Genomic DNA, 20,451 nt, shown 5'->3' with positions numbered 1-20,451 from the left:
TATGAGGAAATCATTAGAAGCTAATGGAAGTAATGCTCATCACACGTTTACAGTTGATCCAATAACGACCACAACCAACCAATAATCTCTCTTCTTCTTCGATTTTTATATTTGAAACTCTCTCTCTCTCTGCTGGCTGTGTTCTGTATCTTTACATTTACTCACCATCATGAACTTCAAAACCTTAGCTATAACTCCTCACATCACACCCATTCGAAACCCTAACACACATTTCCTAACTCCTGCGACCTCATTCAATCGATTCGTTCTCTCTTCGCCTTGTTCGTCTGTCGTTGCATCGGTTTTCACTGTTTCACCATTTAGGACGAATCACCAGTATAGAACCGCTTGCACTGGTCCAATTGAGCAGAATTTTGGTGTTAAAGAACAATATGTCGAAGAAATTGTCTCGATTGAACAAGAAAGAGAGGAATTTGATGCGAACGAGAGCATTTGGAGACAGATGAAAGAGATTGCCATGTTCGCTGCGCCTGCTTCAGGACTCTGGATATGTGGGCCACTCATGAGTGTCATTGATACTGCAGTTATCGGGCAAGGGAGCTCCTTGGAGCTTGCTGCGTTAGGTATCGTGCGTGCTTGAAAATGTTTCATTAATTCTGCTTTAATTTTATATGGGGGTTTATAGTATTTAATTCTGGTTCTGGATTGATGATGATGAGGGCAGGGCCGGGCACAGTTGTTTGTGATTATCTGAGTTACGTCTTTATGTTCATTTCAATTGCTACTTCGAATATGGTTGCTACCTCACTTGCGAAGAAGGTCAGTTTCTTTTTCCTTTTTTCCCCCAACTCTTCTTTTAGTAATTTAGACTCACCCTTCTCTACGTTTTGTTGCATTTTATAGAGATACCCTTGTCTTTTCAAACTGATGACATGCCCCCTGACTTTGGTATTCTCTTACACTTTGTTTGGGTCGAGAGAAGTGGAGATGAGAGAAACCCATTAAAGAGAAGAGAAACTCAATTTCTTTGGGAAGAAAGGGGGTGATTTTGGTTATGGGCTGAAGATGAGGGCATTTAGGTCAATTTTCGTTAGTCTGTTAGAGAATACCGAGGTCAAGACGGCATATCATCAGTTACATAGGTCTGTCTAAATAGTCGTGCCAGAGTGACCCTCATATCGTACTTGTTGACGTGACAGTGGATAGGAATATAGATGTTTTTTTTCACTCATATCTATGGTCCGTACACGTTCACGTCAAGAAATGCGGTATGAGGTGAGCTTTCGTCACTTCAGCATTCTTGAAGGCCTCTCTAAATCACCCATTTTATTTTTGGGTATTTTGGATTTACCCTGCAGGTTTTGTTGAATTTTGAGATACCCCTGTTTTTTAAACTGATGTTAAACTCCTTGACTGCCGTCTTCACTGAGAGACAAACATAAAATGAAACCACATAATTTCAGAAGAGTGGAACATTTCAAAGAATTGTGATCATCTGATTACCTCACGTGGCATACTCAATCGACTACCCTGACATGAAAAGTTCGGGAACAGTAGATTTGCACTCCTCGGGATACATGGCTGCACTTCCCCATAAAAAAGTGTATCCCCAGGGAACCGTGTATCCCAAGGAGCACAGATCTACGATTCCTGAACTTGTCACATCAGGTAGTCGATTGAGTATGCCACGTGGGGTAGTCAGATTATCACGACTCTAGTTCAAAACCAAGCTCTGTTTGGAGTTACTTTTTGTTTATTTACCATTTTATTGTTAATTATGTAATTCTATAAATATAAACTGATTTAAAGTATGGACATGGGAGAATGGGGGATCTTCCCTCCAAGCATGCATTCATAAGCAGTACTGCAATGACTTTTTGTTTTTTAAGGATGAAGAACAGGATTCATATAGCTATTCCCAAATCTTTGGGATAAGGCTTTGTTGTTGTTCTATAATTTTATATTTTAATCCATCAAACAATTTTTTTGAAATATTTACAAGTTGTTATTGATGATGGCATAAATAATCTCTTTGTACTTGTCGAAAAAAAGGTTATTGGTTCTATTCATGTATTTGATTTGCTTATTCACTTGAGGAATCAGCATGGTTGCTCCAACTAAATCATGCATTTTATAATTCTCATTTTGCTCACTTAAGATTTGGGAAAATGCAGAGGTCATCTGTGCAAAAATTATCATCTATGCCTTATCCCAAATATTGTGTTTGGTAACATTAATCCTAGTTTGCATCAATTTTATCTTAAACAATCTCAATTGGCTTCCTTTATTTATGGAGTCGTGATTTTCTGACGCCCCCTGATGTGGCATGGGCTAGAACCATAGATCTTTCCCCCGGGATACACAACTGTACATCTCCATAAATATGTTGCAGTTGTGTATCCCGAGGAAAAGAATCTGTGATTTTATCACATGCCACGTCAGGAGGTGTGTGTGTCAGAGGGGGCGTAAGAAAAGCAATAGCCTTATTTTTTTCTCCTATTAGGGCTATTCTTAAGTTCCGTCTTATATACTCATTTCTGATTTTATCTGTCCAGTTTTACCACTCATGCATCTCAACATTTTCATCTCTGTCACTCTCATTCGTGAGAAAATGTTACTATTTTGTTCTGTTTTACTAGATTTCTTGTCTATTGAATTTTTCTTATTGTAACCGATCTGATTATTATTATTGACTTACCGATCAAACAAAAAAATTATTATTATTATTGACTTATGCTTTTGAAGAGAACAGTAGTTGGGAAAATAATTAGTTCAATAATGGTATGGCAATTTATTATAATCAGTCAATGGTTGCACTCAAGTCTTGTTTTCCCTTGCCTGACTACTCAGATAGTGTTGATGCAGGATAAAAATGAAGTGCAACATCAGATATCCATCTTGCTCTTTGTTGGTTTCACTTGTGGTGTAGGGATGCTTTTGTTTACGAAATTCCTGGGTGCACAGTTATTAACTGGTATACTTTTTGATTATTTGAACATACTGAAGTGATCTGTTACTTGTGGAATTTTAGTCTTGTGATTTATTTTGTATATCAGACCAATGTTAAGAGATATCCTTTGTTGAAGGAAAAAATACAAAGGAGAAGCACATAAAGTGACTAATAATATGTTTCTGTGTTTCTTTTCAGCTTTTGCCGGGCCAAAGAATTGTCATATAGTACCAGTTGCAAACACATATGTGCAGGTTTATTTATTATCCACTAAATCCATTTAATTATGTTACATTATATTGAGAATCTGCTTTTAAAATATTGTGATTCTGCTTTTAAAATACACAAGGTTGAAGCCCTTAACTTGAAGTGAGGTGACTATCTTTCTTTAATTTTCTGATGAATAGCTCTTTCTTTTCTGTTTGTTTGTTTTTTTCTTTATAAAGCATATAGTAGCAATTAAAAAAACTCAAGGAAATAAAAGGAGCAAGCAGAACAGTTAGTCAGGAATAATTAAATTTCTTCATTAATCTCCATGAATAATTTGAAAGGCCATTTAAGCGTCCTCATGTATGGCCATACTATTATCCACCTTAAAGTAGCTGTCAATATAACTAGTGCCTCTACTGTCTAATAGAAGGTGATACCTGCAGACATTTTAATATGAGACCCAAAACAAGCCAGCAGTGGGTTCCAATGACAATTTTGTAATTATATAGGTTGTCACTGAGTTGGGGTCCAGATATATTTTTATTTTGTTGGGTTTAATTTTTAATTTTGAGTTGTCTTTTAGCAATTTTAGTAGTTTGATTTGAATCTAAATGCTATTCATGTAATTTTTCTTTAGGCCTTATTTTGATGGGTCAAAACTTGTCGTATTATGTTGATTTTGTGTCAATTAAAAGTTATTCCGTTACATATCCAATGAGCTCAAGATTTTGCAATTCCGATAAGTTTTGAGAAAGTTATAGTCAAAATATTAACAAGGTATCAGTTTTACACGGGATTTGCATCTAGGTCAAAGTTTAAGTTGTGACAAGATTAGGGTTTGAGTCTAACATGTGAAAGTCTATATGCATATGACTATTGTAATTGATTTTTTAAAGTGCCAAGTTAGCTAAGTGGTAAGACGTGTGTAGTTGTTCCAACATCCTAGGTTCAAACCCCCTTGAACCCAACTTCATTTGCTAACCATTAACCTGTAACTATAAAAAAAAAAAAAAAAAAATGTAATTGATTTATCACAGTTGAATGAAAATTTGCAAATCACTTTTGAGAAGCTCTCCTGTGATTAGAAACTATGTAATTCCAAGGTAATCTATTATCTTCTTCTTCTACATTTTTTTTCATTTTTTTAATGCCTTAACCCCCCTTCCCTAGGCCAGTATAGTTTTCTCATTGAAAAATTATTATTGTTGGGTTAGTTGAATGTTATATCACATCCCTAATTGCAAAACTTTGCGTTTCATATACCCAATTGGCCTTGTTGAAACATTTCATAATGGCCAATAAAATCTTTTGGGCTAACAACCATTTTCTATAAATTTCCTTTCTTCTTCATCACCACTCTTCCTAAAGTAGAACAGGCCTAGAATTGATAAAACCTAGGTTGTCCTGCATCATATTTATTTATTTATTTATATTCTTGGGATTAAACATTGGAGAGGAAGATTTTGATTATGTTGATGCAGCAATGGGTTGTAAACTCGTAAACAATGAGGTTCTTTGCTGTTTTTTTAGTCTGGTGGTAAGGTCCATTGCAAGCCCTAATACTTGATAGGTTGTCTGGGATTGGCAAGTTAGAGAAGCAAACTGCTGCTGTTTCTTGTATGATACGATAAGCTTCTGCTCTTAATATATTGCTTATGCCATGCTCTTTGTTCTATCTATTTTGAATTGTAAGATGATTACTTGGTTTCATACCTATAAAAAAATTGTATCTTTATTTGCATGTAGAATTTTGTACATGCCATGTAACAAAGAGCCTCCTTTTCTAAAGAAAAATGCTAAACTGACTTTCTAGGATACTGCATTCGACACTGAGCTGACATGTTCAAAGAACCATAGATGCTTTTCCTCGAGATACGAGCGAAAACATCTATGGTTCTTTGCACACATCCACATCAGCTCAGTGTCGAATGCAGTGTCCTAGGAAGTCAGTATAAAACGGCTCTTTCTAAAACTTTCTGGACATTGTATCTTACTCACATATTGGATACTTGCTGACATATCTTCAAAGAAACCTTAAATATTTTGCTGTCAGCTATTATTTATATATTATGTATATTATTTTACTACAGGGTTGGGATCTGTTTACTCATGGAAAATAACTCATATGTTCACTCACAATCCCGACAATGTAGATGTGAAATCCAACGGTCGGGATTTCTTGGGATATGTTTTTTATTGCAACCATTGGATTTTGCATTTACACGGTCAGGATTGTGTGTGAACATGAGTTCCTTTTCCACGAGTCTATGGATCCCAACCCTTAAATCTATTGTGCCTATATTATAAACTTAACATTAACTAAGCTATTTAAAAAGTAAATCTTCCCATGGATGGAATGAAGCATACAGACACATTGATGTACTGTGTCAATGTGTCTTAACACTTTGTCTTTGTGTCTGACCACCAACAAACATGTCTGTGTCCATGTCACAGCATGATGAACTTATTGTAAAAAAAATTGTCACCTCCATAATTGTTTTGTGCTGATTTGTTCAATGACTTCGTTACCAATACACTGTCATTCTCTTGGTAGATTCGAGGCTTAGCATGGCCCGCACTTCTTGTTGGCTGGGTTGCTCAAAGTGCTAGGTATTATTATTCAAATTATTGTCTTCTTAATGTGTAATATTTCTGTACCATTTCTTGGATACTGTACATTCCATTATACAATTATCGTCTATATATGGTTGTCTAACATCCGTGCATGATGGAAAAGTCTCCTTATCATCGGCTATGCCAGAACTATTATATCACTCTTTCCAAGTATGTAATAACTTTTTTGTCTTTGTGCCTCTGTTTTTGTATGAAAAATGTATTTTACCTGAGACTGACATTGCCTCGCGATTTATAAAACCTGGATATTCTTGCTCCTTTATGTTGAGTCATAGGTTGTGACTTCAATGCAATTACTTGTCACTCTTGCATTGTTTTATCATAAAGTTTAGGCTTTTTGCTCTGTGGGTAATCTTACTTCTGCTCTCTTACTCCATTTGCTTACCCTCTACTAGAATTATTTCCAAATTTTAATGTTTAGTTTTGCCTTTGGTCTTATAACCCCCACTCATGGGGAAATGAATTACAACTGATTTGCTCGTGCAAGGAGTCTCTGGAAATTTTCATATTTGGGGTTCATATGCCCAATTGTAATTGCCCCTCAATAGTGATTTCTTTTCCTAATTTCCTTTCTTTTTTTGGGACTGCTTGTAACCATGCCTCGGTTGACATACACAATGCAACTTTGAGGTTCAATCAAATCCAGCTCATGGTTAGCAATTTGGTGTACGGAAATGTTTTGTTACAGGATTAATTCTAGTATGATTCAAAATATACATTCAACAATTCATTTAGAAATTTGGCAGAAGAAAAGAAAGGCAACTTCATCTCTGAATGCATCCTTTGCACATCAAGACTTTGAATGCATCAAGTCTTCCAACATACATGATCTATTTCTCCCCTTTGCTTGTGCAAATTCAAATGAATCTCACTCACATGTTGATGTACTATATGATTGACTTGAAGTATGAATAAAAATCTTCTGAACATGAGATCAATTGAAACCTTGGACACTTGGATACTTTTACATATTTTTGTCAGACATTTTAATTCTTGTATTCCAAAATAGCATGAAACAAATTTAAAACTAAGAACAACATAAAGTTTTTCTAAATGCTAATCACACTACTAGCACAGCTTCATAAACACAAAGCATAGACTCTTACTTAACTGAATAAGATTTTCCAACACAACTCCTTTTCCAAAAATCTAGGTCGACAAATGGAGAGTAAAGATAGAGAAAGAATGAAAAAACTGTTATTGTGGTTGATAATATTGGAGTTGGATGATGGTTAGTGATTGACTAATGGTGAAGCCGTGAAGTGTGAATATCCCTAGCTGTGTCTCTTGGCTCACATGGAACATATTACCATGCGAGATTGAGATTGAATTAAAATTACTAAAAAATAATTAGGGTTCATGAGTTTTTAGCTCTCTTTATGCATTTTTTTTATTTGTTTAATTCGGGAAATGGATAAATCGTGAATAATTCGAAAAAGGTCATAAAGTCATGAATTTTTCCAAGGAATTGAAGTGCAGAGAAGTTTTAATTGATTCTTGTATTATTTCGGAAAATCTATGTATAATTCAGGAATTATTCGCTTTTACCCATTAAAAATTGTAGGTACTTACTCTTATTAAATTCATATTCTCACGTCTCTTGTGGTACCCAGCCTTGGTATGAAAGATTCTTGGGGGCCTTTGAAGGCTTTGGTGGTTTCTAGTGCTGTAAATGTTATTGGCCATATTGTGTTGTGCTGCTTATTCGGTTATGGGATTGCTGGAGCAGCATGGGCAACAATGGCTTCACAAGTATGCATATTGATATTGCAGTTCTCAATTTAATATAGTTTATCTATGGGTTTTGAGTACATTTTCATGTGTTGTATTCTCAGTGTTACCAAGCACGCACATACTTTCCTTTCTTTTAGCATTGTGACTAACTGGTGTATCTTCCAGGTTACTGCAGCTGTTATGATGATTCGATCTTTGAAGATGAAAGGTTTTAATGCTTTCTGTGTATCTGTTCCTTCACCGGTAGAACTTCTGCAAATATTTGAACTTGCTGCTCCAGTGTTCATAACATTGATTTCGAAGGTCTTGTTGCATTTTCCTAGGTTTGTTAGCTGTATTTTGTAGTTATTTTGCTATCGCTGAGATGTATTAATGCTCAGGTGGCCTTCTTTTCCCTTCTTACTTATTTTGCTACATCTATGGGCACAATCACTGTTGCAGCCCATCAGGTAAATTTTTGTTCCCTTTTCAAAATTTGGAAAATTTAATTATTATTTGGATATAAGAAAAAATTTGAGTAATTTCTCTGCTCTCTAAATACTTGTCTGATCTGTAAGGAATCTGTTTTATGTCACTGAAGGTTATGATTCAGGTTTACTGTCTGTGTACCGTATGGGGTGAGCCCCTCTCTCAAACTGCACAGTCATTTATGCCTGAATTGCTATATGGAGTTAGTCGGAGTTCGGCAAAGGTTAGCATTTTTTATTTTCACTTAAGGCAATAGCTCTTTTATTGTATTTGTTTTTTTCTCACAGTTGCTGCTAACCACCATGCAAATCTAAGACTTTTGTATGGGCATACCTTCGAAACTTACTTGTTCTTGAGGTCAATATAGGTGTTTCAGTGTTACATTTCTGTTTTTGAATAAACAGGATGATTTGTTGCAGACTTTTCTGAGAAAAATGGGTGTTGTTTTACAATATTAAACAGGCACGGATGCTACTGAACTCACTTCTGCTTATTGGAGGGATAACTGGATTGACAATAGCAACTGTTGGAACATTTGTACCTTGGTCATTCCCCTATCTTTTTACAACTGACCGTATGGTCGTTGGAGAGGTTAGTTTTGTTTCTTAACTGATTATTCTAATTGTCTTAACCATTTGTAATGACCAAATTCTCCTTATTTTTTTGTTATTATGACTGGTGATTTGATATCATTAACAAGGGAAAGCCCAATGAACTTTAATCTTCCCTGGAAGAGAACCTGAGTTTTTAATTAATCATTCACATTAAGAGAAAGACATTAATTGGTTTTTAAGAAGTGCCACTTAGCTAAGTGGTAAGACGTGCGGAGAGTTGTTCCCACGTCCTCGGTTCAAGCCCCCTTGAACCCATACTTCTTATGCTAACCACTAACCCATCTTTACTTGTCAAAAAAAAAAAAAAACATTAATTGGTTTAGGATTTTTGTACCTCTGGTATGCCCTATGCTCTCTAGATAATTAAACTTTAATATTGAGTCGTCCTATTTTCTTTTTTCCCATTTATCTAGTCCAGCTACCAATATTTCTGAAACCCATGAAAGTGAATCCAAATTGGGCTATTTTCCTTTTGTTTTTATGAAATGATGTGAATCATAAACAAGGGAACTATCATTTTATGTTTTAACTGCTGTCAAGACCATATGATCTAGTCTACACTGTTGCCCTTAGCCCCTTACAGTTTGCAATTTTTAAAAATTTCATTCTCCAAGTTCTTTTTTAGTTTTCTAGGTAAAATAGATTTGTTGCATGATTTGTAAATGACACCGATGGAACTGTGATCCAAAATGGATAGTTTAGTGCATTTTCATAACTAATGGGGATTATGTATTTAATTCTTTTTGTCATGGGTAATATCACTCTTCTCGGTTACCTCGTGTCCATGCAGATGCACAAGTTGTTGCTTGCATTCTTTGTTGCTTTAGTGGTGACACCCTCGACAAATAGTGTTGAAGGAACATTACTGGTATGTTTAAACTTTTGTATATTAATGTACGTCATTAATCCTTTCAATGGCTCTATATCTTGTATGTATTGAAGTTTGCACTCTGGCTTGAAATCCTATGTTTATTTGGAATGGTGGCACCTTACTTTATACTTTTACAAACCCCCATAATCTGTAAACTCATGCCTCACTCTCCTCATTTTTATCCAAGGCTTCTTTGACAAGAGTTTTTGTTCGTCACATGACCCTACTCCAACAAACTAAAAGATTAGCAGGATGCAGCAATGATGGACTTCATAGATGGGCGATGAGCACCAAAAGTATGATGGATATTTTCTCGCAAAATCAACCATTCAACCAATGAGATCAATAGTTGATTTTAAACATAATCATGACACATTCCTTATTTAAAAGGACCATGCGATTGCAGGAGGGTATATTATAGGATACATTAGAATAAGGTGTATTGTCATACACCACTTCATCTTCTCTAAAGATTAGAATAACATATTGTTTGATTAGATTAGGTTTCCTTACCTTTATATTTAGGATTTCTCTCTATTTTCTACATAAACCTTATAAGGGTCCAAGTTCAAAGTTCAAATTTTTACTGTTTTTGTTTGTTTGTTAATGTGTGCAGGCTGGCCGAGATCTTCGGTTTCTGAGTTTATCAATGACCGGATGCTTTTCTTTGGGTGGCCTTCTACTGTTGGTATAACATCTTTTTTTCAAGGTTCACACAGTATGAACTTATTCTTTTAGAACAGCAAAAATTTGAAATCACCCATCTAATCCCCAATAACTGCTTTCACAATATAAGTAATTACATCATCCTTTAAATTGATTAAACTGATGTAAAGATCTTTTTGGTTTTTTCGGTTTGTTGTAGTTCATTCACTTGCCATCTTCACCAACCATCTCTCTTTAAATATCTAATCCTTACCCAAACATCCTAAATATCTCTATATCATGAAGTACTTAAATATTGGTGCTATTAATGGGCTGAGCCTTGCCCATCTTGGCTTTTGGCTTATGAACTTGTGACTGTGATGTGAGGCTGAGGTTAGATTTATAGAGACTGTGAGGTGAGGCCGATGATGATTAACTGGGCCTTTAGCCTCCATTTAGTTGTCAGCAAATGCTTCAAGCAATGCCTACGTTTGGCCTGGTCAAAAAACTGTAGCTAAAACAATATCCCCAAGTTTGATTTTGAATCTCTCAACCATTTATAGTAACTCTCATGTATATCATCTTATCAGCTGGTGAGCAATAGAGGGTATGGTTTGCTGGGCTGCTGGTGGGCCATTGCAGGATTCCAATGGGTAAAAAATTTCATTTAACTTCTCCTCGTGCAAGTGAACATTTTCTATTCAACACCGCTAACAGAAGAAAGCTGCCTTTTCCAGGCTCGGTATCTCCTCGCTCTAAGGCGTCTGATTTCTCCTCGTGGATTACTTTACTCAGAGAAATTTAATCTGCGTCCTGGCACGGGTCCTTGTGCATCTGGAAACTGATGACAAAATACTTGCTTCATAATGGTATGGGCAGCAGTGGTGTGGTGTCTCTTTTGCTTTGAGATACTTAAGCCTGACAGAATTGGTGTGTGGTATCGTCGAAGCAGCAGAAGGTCCGTTTTGTGGAACTCATCAACTACATGGTCATTTAACTTGGGAGCCTCCAAAGTAGCTTATTGGATTAGTGATGCACTATAGTTTAAAAAGGGGTTGTGATATATCTTGTACATTTGTTTTAACTTTTCATTCCCCTACTAATTTAAAGTAAACCATTCCTTGAGTTATGTTACTGTTGTGGTTTTTACAGCAGGGAATTATTGTAGGTACCACCTTCCTAGATTGGTGTATATTTGCAATTGCAGATTAACAGTGAGTGGTCGGTCAGTTCCATTATATTATACAAGAATGTGGCTTTTTAAACTTGTTCTACTCTGAATGAAAATTTATTATCAAAATAACCCCTCCCACCGAAAAAAATAACAAGAAAATAAGTGTGAGCAGATGGGACTAGACACAGTATCTAAACCCCTCAGCCAAACAAGAACGATCGAAGCACATTAGGTTCTACCAAAGTGTCAGATTGTTCTGGCTGGAGTGCATGAGAGCACACTTACATTTTGTACAAGAGAGGACTTTCTAGGTTTTGTTTTTAGATAAGTGGGTTAGTCGTGGCTAGCATCGATTCTCTTTTTCTTTAATTGAAGAAAAAATTTAGAGGGGTGAGATTTTGCTGATGACAAGAGAGGATTTAGGATTTTGTGAGATTCCTGTTAACTTGTAATATTAAGAGATCTCTTAAGTAGTTGTTTTTTTCCCTCTTTTTTTCAGGGTTCTTTGTAGATGGAGAGACTGTTAATGGGGGATTTGCAGGTGTTCCCTGGTTTATCCTAAAAATGGCACAATCTTACATTGGTGCCATAATTATCCATAAAAAATAAAAATAAAAAGGATAACGAAACAAATCCCCATACTACTACCAGAGACCAACAGTACAAACAGCAGCAGCTCAAGCCAAGCATTACATCAGGAGAAAAAAACATTGACAACCTCTTGCATGGGTTTTGAGATTGAAAACATATTCATATTTGGCTCCACGGCATCCAATCAGAGCACTTAATCCTTCTTTCCTCATCGATAATCAGCACTTCGTTCCTCCACCAATAGTTTTTGAAGTTTACTAGAGAAATTGCATTTATCACCAAACAATTACAATAGGCTTACCCAACTGCATTGACACGACAAGAGAAGCACGAGGAGTAGCTCTTTGGATGATCCTTCTTTTGACATTGCTTTCATAAGATACAGAGGTAGCAGTGATGGGAGGTCAAAAACGGCTGCTTCCACGGCGACCACGCCCAGATAATCTCAGCACTTGTTCTATCTTCTGCATCATGTTTATGAGAAAAACACTTCATTCATTCACTCTTAATAGAGATTTTATCATAAAAGAATTAAAACCAATAAATGTTTTGTTTCTTGAGAATTATTTAAAAATTTTAACTCGTGTTAATTTAACTTGGGAAATAAATATTTTACCGTCTCAGTTGGCTTCAGTTTGAATCCTTTACGTACAAAAACTTTCCGGGCCTGTATCTTTTTCTCTGCTGCCTTCAACTTGGTAAGGCTGGGTCTGTAAAGAATCACGGACCGGCCAATCAGACCAACAGCCACCGATCCAGTTGCTTCTTCTAATTGTTTCACTACATCAGCTAGCTCCCCTGGACAGCTGTTGTGTATTTTAAGCTGTTCCCATGTTTCATGGACTAGAATTAGCTTAGCAGACCAAATCTGAGCTTCTTTTATCAATGGAACAAGGATAAAGGCATGCAAATCAATGTAAAATACATGAAAAATGAAAGCTGGAAGAAGATCAATTTTCTTTGAGCATGAAGCATAGAAATGTTCTTATGGTTTCCTAATCTATATGAACTCGTAAAATGTGATTGACTTGCCATGGATTATAAACAAATGGTGACAAATCAAACATCCTATCAACAAGTTTTACTGGAGATCGTGCGTATCAAAAAGCAGATAAAAAATAAATCTAAATTACAAGATAGAAAGTCCATACCATATTCATATATGAAACTATTCCCAGAACAATCAAATATGGTATCAACTATTCTGCACAATTGAACCCTAAGAAGAAATACCAACCAATGTTTTCAGATGTTGAGGCATGAAGCAACGTGCTCGGCTGGCTAGCACCTCGAGGCATAAAAGCGTAAGCCTCACATGCATGATATTTTAAATGAATAATATAATATTTAATATAACTAATATTAAAAAAAGGATAACCATTGCTTATTTCTAAGGGCGTACTTGATAGTGCTTCTAAACGCAGCTTTTGGTGCGTTTGCGTCAAAAAGCAAATTTCTCCTCGCGTGCAACGTGCTTGATAGCGCTTCTTAACTTTGCGTTTCGAAATTTGAAACGCAAATTGTTATAGTTGACCGCGGTTTTGAAAAGCAGATAACGAGAGCTTCGCACAGCTGAGTTGAAAAGCGCCGAAGTGAAAAGACGAAAATAACCTTCGTCTTTTATCAAATTTCCAGCCACAGTCCACGATAAAACGAAAGACTTCGACAACAGCCCTTCGTCCATTCAATCTCTCTCTCTCTCTCTCTCATCGATTTCGACAGCATCGACGACCTACCTTGACGACGGCAATCAATTCTCCGATCGTAACCCATCGACAAAGACGACGTTGTCTTGTTAAACCGAAACCCATCGATTAACAGCAAAGGATTCGAAACCCATTTGTCATTAAACCGAAAATCAGTGAAGACAGCGACGCCGATCGACGCCATTAACAACTCCGAGTCCGATCGACGCCATTGACGACGACGAATCGAAGTCTAAGCGAACTCAAACTCTCCGTTTGCCTCTTTTCCGATCGACGCCTTTCGATTCCTTCTCACAGCAGCTTCGAACAAGATCTATGAGCTCTCTCTCTCTCTCTCTCTGAGCAGCTGTAGATACTCGAGAGCGCATACGATTTCGGCAACGTAGAAGCGTATAACGGAAGGAGAGAATATACGGTCAGATTGACGGTGACGGAGGACATTAAGGTCACCACCCGGGTAGTAGGGCATGGCCCAAGCCAATAATTCGTCGGTTTCAATGGTGCCCAAGAGGGTTGGGAGGAAGGTATGGTCAAAACGGGCAAGTACTGATATCTCCCAACAGGCACGTCGGTCAGCGTCGAATTTGGTGTGGAGGGTTGATTTTTCAACAACTTTAAGGGCGAAAGGGAAGCGGGCAGATGGATCAGCTGCCCAGTTGGTGACCAAGAATACGGTTCCCATAGCTCCTCCGCCCAGAACCCTGACCACGGTCAGCTTGTCAAGGTCAAGGTTCGATGACATCGTCTTGTTAATTATCTGTAGAGAGAGAGAGAGAGATATTTAAGGGAGGAAGGCTCTGAGATCTGTCTTATATGTATTATTATGTGGACGTGAACAAGTGTGTAGCTCAGCCTGATCAATTCGATCCGTCTGCCTATTGAGCGATGGACACGTACGCAAGGGAAGAGTAGGCCTAATGGCATGACATGGAAACTCAGCTGGACCCAATATTGTCCACCTCAACAGTATAGAAATCCTAATACAAGAGTAGCATATCTAAAATACTTATCCTTAATATATTATTTTACTTATTACAACTCAATCATAAATAAAGAAAGAATAATGATAAACTGTCATCCCTCTGGCATACACTCCTTACGGGGCATGTGTTGGAATCATAGTTTTTTTTTTCGTCGAGGTACACAATATTACATATATTATGGGGATGTGAATTTTGGATTGCGTATTATGCAAGTATTTTGTTTATCAGGAAAATTTCATATGTCCATTTTTAAGAGGAGATGCTGCCGAAATTTTTATAGAATTATAAATTTTTCTATAATTTTTATAGACATTTTAAAATTAAAATAATAATAATTTTAATTTTTATATAATTTTATTATATTTATATATATTTAGTGTAATTATATAATTATAGGAGTATTCTGGTAATTTTTAATGTATTCTGGGTGCATTATCAACCTTAAGGGTATTTTGGTCATTTTACCCTAATACAACAAATTCTTGAAGCTGTATCAAGCAGTAATTACCAGATTCTGACAGCAGATTTTGACAGCACAGCACTTTTAGAAAGCTCTATCAAGCAAGCTTTTCAGTGTTTCAGATTCTGACAGCAGATTTTAGCAGCAGATTCTGACAGCAGATTCTGACAGCAGAAGCTGACAGCTGAATCAATCAGGCCCTAAATTTCCAATACACAATCGAATTTCAAGTTTTAATCCATCACTAAATAATGATATTAAATATTATAATTTTATATTTTAGCAGAATTGAAATATTTTGTATTTCAATAGTTGAAAGTCTCCAATAAATAATTATTTGAGTTGAGCTTATTTATAAATAGTTTGGACTTGCAAGCAGAGTTTAGATCTCAACTCACACACACACAATAGTGTATCACCAACCCAAGCCAATTAAATTTATACATCCATACCAACAAAACCATCTCCACTAACTGCATTTTTTACCTCAATTGAGCATCAACGCACACACACAAGGATGTATCACCAACAAAGCCAATTAAATTTATCCATCCATTCCATCAAAACCATCATTACTAACCGTTTTTTATCTCGATTGATCATCGACACACACACACATACAATGGTGTATCACCAACAAAGCCAATTAAATTATACATCCATACCCTCAAAACCATCTCTACTAACCACATTTTTGACCTCGATTGATCATCAACACACACACACAATGGTGTATCATCAACAAAGCCAATTAAATTTATACATCCATACCATCAAAACCATCCCCACTAACTGCATTTTTTACCTCAATTGATCATCGACACGCCACCTAACACGAAAACCCAACACTTGGACCATCACCTCACAAACAAAAACAATTCCCAATAAACTAAATGCACAAAGTTCTAATGCCATTTATAAGTCAGCTAAATCAATTAAAAAGTATGTTCTTTGATGAATGCCAAGTAAGTCATTTGCAATAGTTAAATGGAACTATAAAGTAACCTGCTTCATACATAATCCAGCAAATTCTTGTTTGAATTATGAGATTTAAACCCTAATTTGGCCCCTCAAAACATATGAGCTGTGGCCAGCTATTTTAAACAAACTGATTCATACACAATTCATCAAATTCATTTTCAAATTGGGAGATTAACTGATTTGCCCACTAAATTAAAGATATAATTAATATGTACCTTGAGGAGTTCATTGGATTCGAGGTTTTCGACAAACGAAGCCGCGACAGAGGAAGTGACACCAGACTTACCCACTTGTTGGCATTTAAGCTTCTTTCCTAGGCTGTGAGCGTAAGATGCTAGCTCTTTCTTTTCCTTTACACTCAGACTCGGCAATTTCTCTGTTGAGTTGTTACTAGTAGAAACCTTCACAGATGATTCGGGCTCTTGTTCTTGTTTAATGTTTTGGGGTTCGATTTGTTGGTGTTCTCGTTGAACGATTTCATCATCCGAGTTGGAATCAGATATGTTGTCTTCTTGAAGCAAAAGAGGAGAGAAAGAAGGGTTTTGAAGATATGTGGGCGAAGATGAGGAGCAGAAGAAACGACGAGGGTGTGGTGATGGAGAAGAGAGAGGATTGTTGAAGATTGTACGGAAGGGTCTAATAAAAATAGTAGAAGAAATAGGAGGAGGAGATTTGAAGAGCAGATGGTGGAGCAGCAAAAGAGATGCCGCCATTACTACTGCTGGATATACTGTGATGGATGGACTGTAATTTGTTGGTGGGGAAGATAAGTAAGTAGAGAGCAGTTGAGGTATCAATGGACCGGGTTGCTACAAATACAAGCCCAATTAGGTTTCAGGTCGAATCGATTAGGGTAGGGCTTGATCCAGAAATGCAGGCTTATTGGCCCATTTATTGTATAAGAAGTATTTGGCCCATTCCTTAGTAGCAAATCTATATATTTTTGGACACATAAAAAAATTCAGATTGATTCATGATTGTCTCATAGAAACCTTTCTTCGACTGAATCAAAAGCAGTCTCAATGGTCAATAATGTATCGGGTGAGTGACACAAATGAGATTTAGACGATCAAGTGCACCTCAAATAGTGAGATCATTTCAATCTCAATGACCATAGTTGGTATCAAAGGGAAATAACATTTTTACATGAAAGAGTGATATGTTCGGGATCTGTTATGGTTTGTAGACCCTGATGTTACAGGTAAACAAGGAGTATTGTTCATCCTTTAACATAGTCCTTGTTGGTAGAGCTCAACGTTGAGCTTGCTAGGGGGTAGGAGTGGAGTCTCGAAATAAATTTTCCAAGGGTATTTTTGTAATTTTATTGGTACTGTGTAAAACCGTACTTAAGTTATTTTTGGGAGGATATATATTTCTATTTTCAATGAAAGGGTGTAATCCATAATTGCAAGTTTTCTCTTCACATTGGAATCAGTACACCTCAATATTGAGGGAACCATGTAAAATCTTTGAATTTATGTGAGTTTGCATTTTGTTATGATTTTATTTCTTTATTGTTCTTGAATTGATTTTTCTATAAGATCAACGGAGAATCAATAAGCGCCTGAAAAGAAAAACGAATGCCTAGTCTTCAACCACAGATAGCATAACCCAAAGTGAAAATATGATTGAGCAAGTTTGTAAGTTAAAAGTCACTAAATCAACGTTTCAGCATAAATACCAAATCACTTCGATCGAGTTGCGTTTCAAGTATTAGAACTATGATAGCGACACGTTGAACATTTAAATTGTGTCGCACTCACCTTGGCTTGGATGTGAGCCATATGTATGGCGCCAAGAGGAGAACATGTACAACAAGTGCCCCCTCCAATCTTTTAAGTGCTGGGACCAAGTAGCATAAAGGTGGCGTGTGCAATCAAATGAGAACTCAGCAGACCTCTTCTTCACTTGCACTCTTTCATACGTGACCACAACTTTAGTTAGACAGAGATGTGACTGTGAAGGTTTATTTTTATTTTTATTTTAAGTTTTAACATCCATTTCTCTCTTCTCTTAGTTCTCTTTGAAATAGGATTTAGATAGATAATACCACCCTACCAGTTCATATGGGACCCACAAATGCATCTTACCTCTCTAAGGGAAAATCACTTAATGGATCTGAGGAAGGAACTTCTTTCTCAATATATATAACACTTTGAGGATACAGTTGGTGAAATTTTTCTTTCTATATGTCTCCCTTTATATGATTTCTCAAAATGTCCATAATACTCTCTGAGGCTTATTATAAAACTAATCATTTTCTTTTTACTTTATTATTACCTTTAAGCTCCAACAACTCCCCGACTGTCTCGATTTCGACTTTCCAACTATGGCAATCTGTTCTAAACAGTGATTTAATACACCCTTATACTACATTTGCAACATCTTGTTCAATGGAAGGTTCACACTAACTAAGTAATCTCGTTTTTTAAGATTTGAAGATTTCGTGAAAATTTGAATGGAACTCTTGGGATTATATGAAAAATTGTACAGGAAAAAGAAAGGTAGCTTATTGGCAAAAAAATGGGGCACTCATCAATGCCTTTATACTCAGCACAAAGCGTTAAGATTGGCATCTGGTATCAAGTATAAAGTGTCGACCTTGACACAAGGCGTAGATTTCAACCATTCGTTTACATAAAATGTTAAACTCAGCGCCTCTACTCTGTTGAAAATTCCCCTTTTATATTAGATAGCAAATTTTATGGCCTATTTTAATTGTTTTACTTCTTCATTTCTCCTTGACCAATGTGTATATTCAAGCTTTTGCTTTGGTGTGGGTCGTAATGGGAAAAAAAGGTTATCGAAGCTAGAGATGGGGTACCCCAATCAACATCTAAATGGGAAAGGCTCACGAGGGGGGGAAAGAATTTAAATCTTAGAAATAAAATAAAAATCAATAGATCATTTTTGGGGGTAAAAGATAGTGCTTGACAATGATGTGCATGAAATGATGTGCCAAAACAATCAAAAGGGGCCAACAAAACCAAAAAGGGTTCCACATTCAAATGGCCATGGAATCATTGTACCATTGTCCCTTATCATCTTCTAGTTACAAGTGTTCCATCGGCTGAGATGGCGAGGAAGAAGAAACACTCCACGTGGTGACGATTTTAACGCTTGGGACAGCTTTACACCAATGGCCAATATTGAGGTCATTGGTGAATTGATGTTGTCATAGTAATGTAGGTTTCAATAATATATGGATCATGCAATGCGATCGTTGTGGTCCAACTAGTGCAAGCATCGAGTATTTGGGTACGTTTGTTGTCTCGTAAAAGGTTTTCACGTTTCTATGGCATGTATGAATGCGAGTTATGTCGAGGCCTCCTTGCATCCATAGCAGTGTACCCTTGGGTTATAACCTAAATGTATTGAGGCAACTCAAGGGTCACATGATGCATGTTGGGCACCTAGCGAGTCCAACGTGCCACTACATGAAAAAATGGTAAATTCGACTCCAAGGTCTGTTGAATTTAACCATTTTTCACATAGTGGTCTTAAGTTCATTTTTGGTTCTCAAACGCGCAACATCACCCACGTTATCTATACTCTATAGCACCACATGATGGGAACTACTCAACCTAAGTGCACCGAGAAATCCATATTGAGATACATCACTAAATTGGGGATAGACAAATCCTTCTATGGGAACCATTAAAGGAAAGGTATGGATACACATATAGGTGATGCAGTGGGTGCATAGCGCTATGAAATGTGCGCGGCCTTAGTGTCCCTTCGGATGTTGTTATCTTTTATTTCCAAATGTTGACAAACCCTCCAAGATTCAAGTCTCTCTTGGGTTACACATGTCTAGGGTTACACATGTCGGGCTTCAAGATTCAAGCCACTCTTGGGTTGAATTAGAGAAATACCTAGGGCGGAGCTAGTAAGGAGCTGGTGGGGGCAATTGCCCCCATAGAACTTTGAGACACCCCTATATTTTCAACTAATTACATGCCCCATTTGTCCCCAGTCCCTCACCTCTCTCCCTATTTGCCCTCACACACTCATCTCCCTCCAATTTTTACCCTCACACCCTTACCTCCCTTCAATCGTATTTTCCAGCACAAATAATTTTCCCATCATTCAAGTTCTTCAACTATACAATTAACCATAGTTTGCCCCCACTACAAGAAAATCCCAACTCTACCCCCTGGAAATACCCATATGATGGCATTGGCTATGGGGAAGAGAAGGGCAAACATCCTTTCTTAACGGAGATGTTTGATTTAGGGTGATTTTCGTATGAAAAATGTTATTGTGCTAATGTGATGTTGTGCATGGAACCATAGGTGCTTTTCCTCAAGATACAAGTGTTGTACACACAAGAAAATTGATGGTGTCAACGTAGTATGATGTTAGTGTGGCATGGGCACTGGCTTGCATATTAGAGATTATAAATTTTCAGCATAGAGTTGTCTTAAATTGACACGAAAAAAAAAATATTCAACTAAAGTGGCACATAC

The 20,451-nt window shown here is 36.8% G+C and overlaps 2 protein-coding genes across 3 annotated transcripts; one reads left to right on the top strand and one right to left on the bottom strand.

The window, feature by feature from the left end:
• Positions 1-11,216, top strand: LOC147407432 (protein DETOXIFICATION 46, chloroplastic-like). 2 transcript variants are annotated; one of them, XR_015176796.1, is made up of 14 exons: positions 1-584; positions 686-780; positions 2,827-2,935; positions 3,110-3,165; positions 5,676-5,731; positions 7,369-7,507; positions 7,655-7,792; positions 7,870-7,938; positions 8,070-8,180; positions 8,420-8,548; positions 9,362-9,439; positions 10,059-10,151; positions 10,678-10,740; positions 10,825-10,900. XR_015176796.1 is itself a non-coding variant. In XM_086436003.1 (14 exons), exons 1-14 carry the CDS (start codon positions 170-172, stop codon positions 10,930-10,932), a joined length of 1,638 nt encoding a protein of 545 aa, XP_086292129.1. In that variant the 5' UTR covers positions 3-169; the 3' UTR covers positions 10,933-11,216. The 2 variants fall into 2 exon arrangements, 1 of the variants encoding a protein (XP_086292129.1); XM_086436003.1 differs by having other exon boundaries at positions 3-584; positions 10,059-10,130; positions 10,825-11,216.
• A 666-nt stretch (positions 11,217-11,882) lies between these two features.
• On the bottom strand, positions 11,883-16,754 carry LOC147407431 (uncharacterized). Its single transcript, XM_086436004.1, has 3 exons — positions 16,198-16,754; positions 12,469-12,675; positions 11,883-12,316 (listed from the first exon to the last, which is right to left on the bottom strand). The coding sequence occupies exons 1-3, from the start codon at positions 16,693-16,695 to the stop codon at positions 12,257-12,259; spliced, it is 765 nt and encodes a 254-aa protein (XP_086292130.1). The 5' UTR covers positions 16,696-16,754; the 3' UTR covers positions 11,883-12,256.
• Between the last annotated feature and the right edge of the window lie 3,697 nt (positions 16,755-20,451).

This window comes from Akebia trifoliata, chromosome 3 (assembly GCF_017979445.1).
Source record: "Akebia trifoliata isolate Shusen 1 chromosome 3, ASM1797944v1, whole genome shotgun sequence".
Lineage (NCBI taxonomy): Eukaryota > Viridiplantae > Streptophyta > Magnoliopsida > Ranunculales > Lardizabalaceae > Akebia > Akebia trifoliata.
The sequence above is the reverse complement of the archived record's forward strand: the minus strand, read 5'-3'. Positions and strand labels throughout refer to the sequence as shown.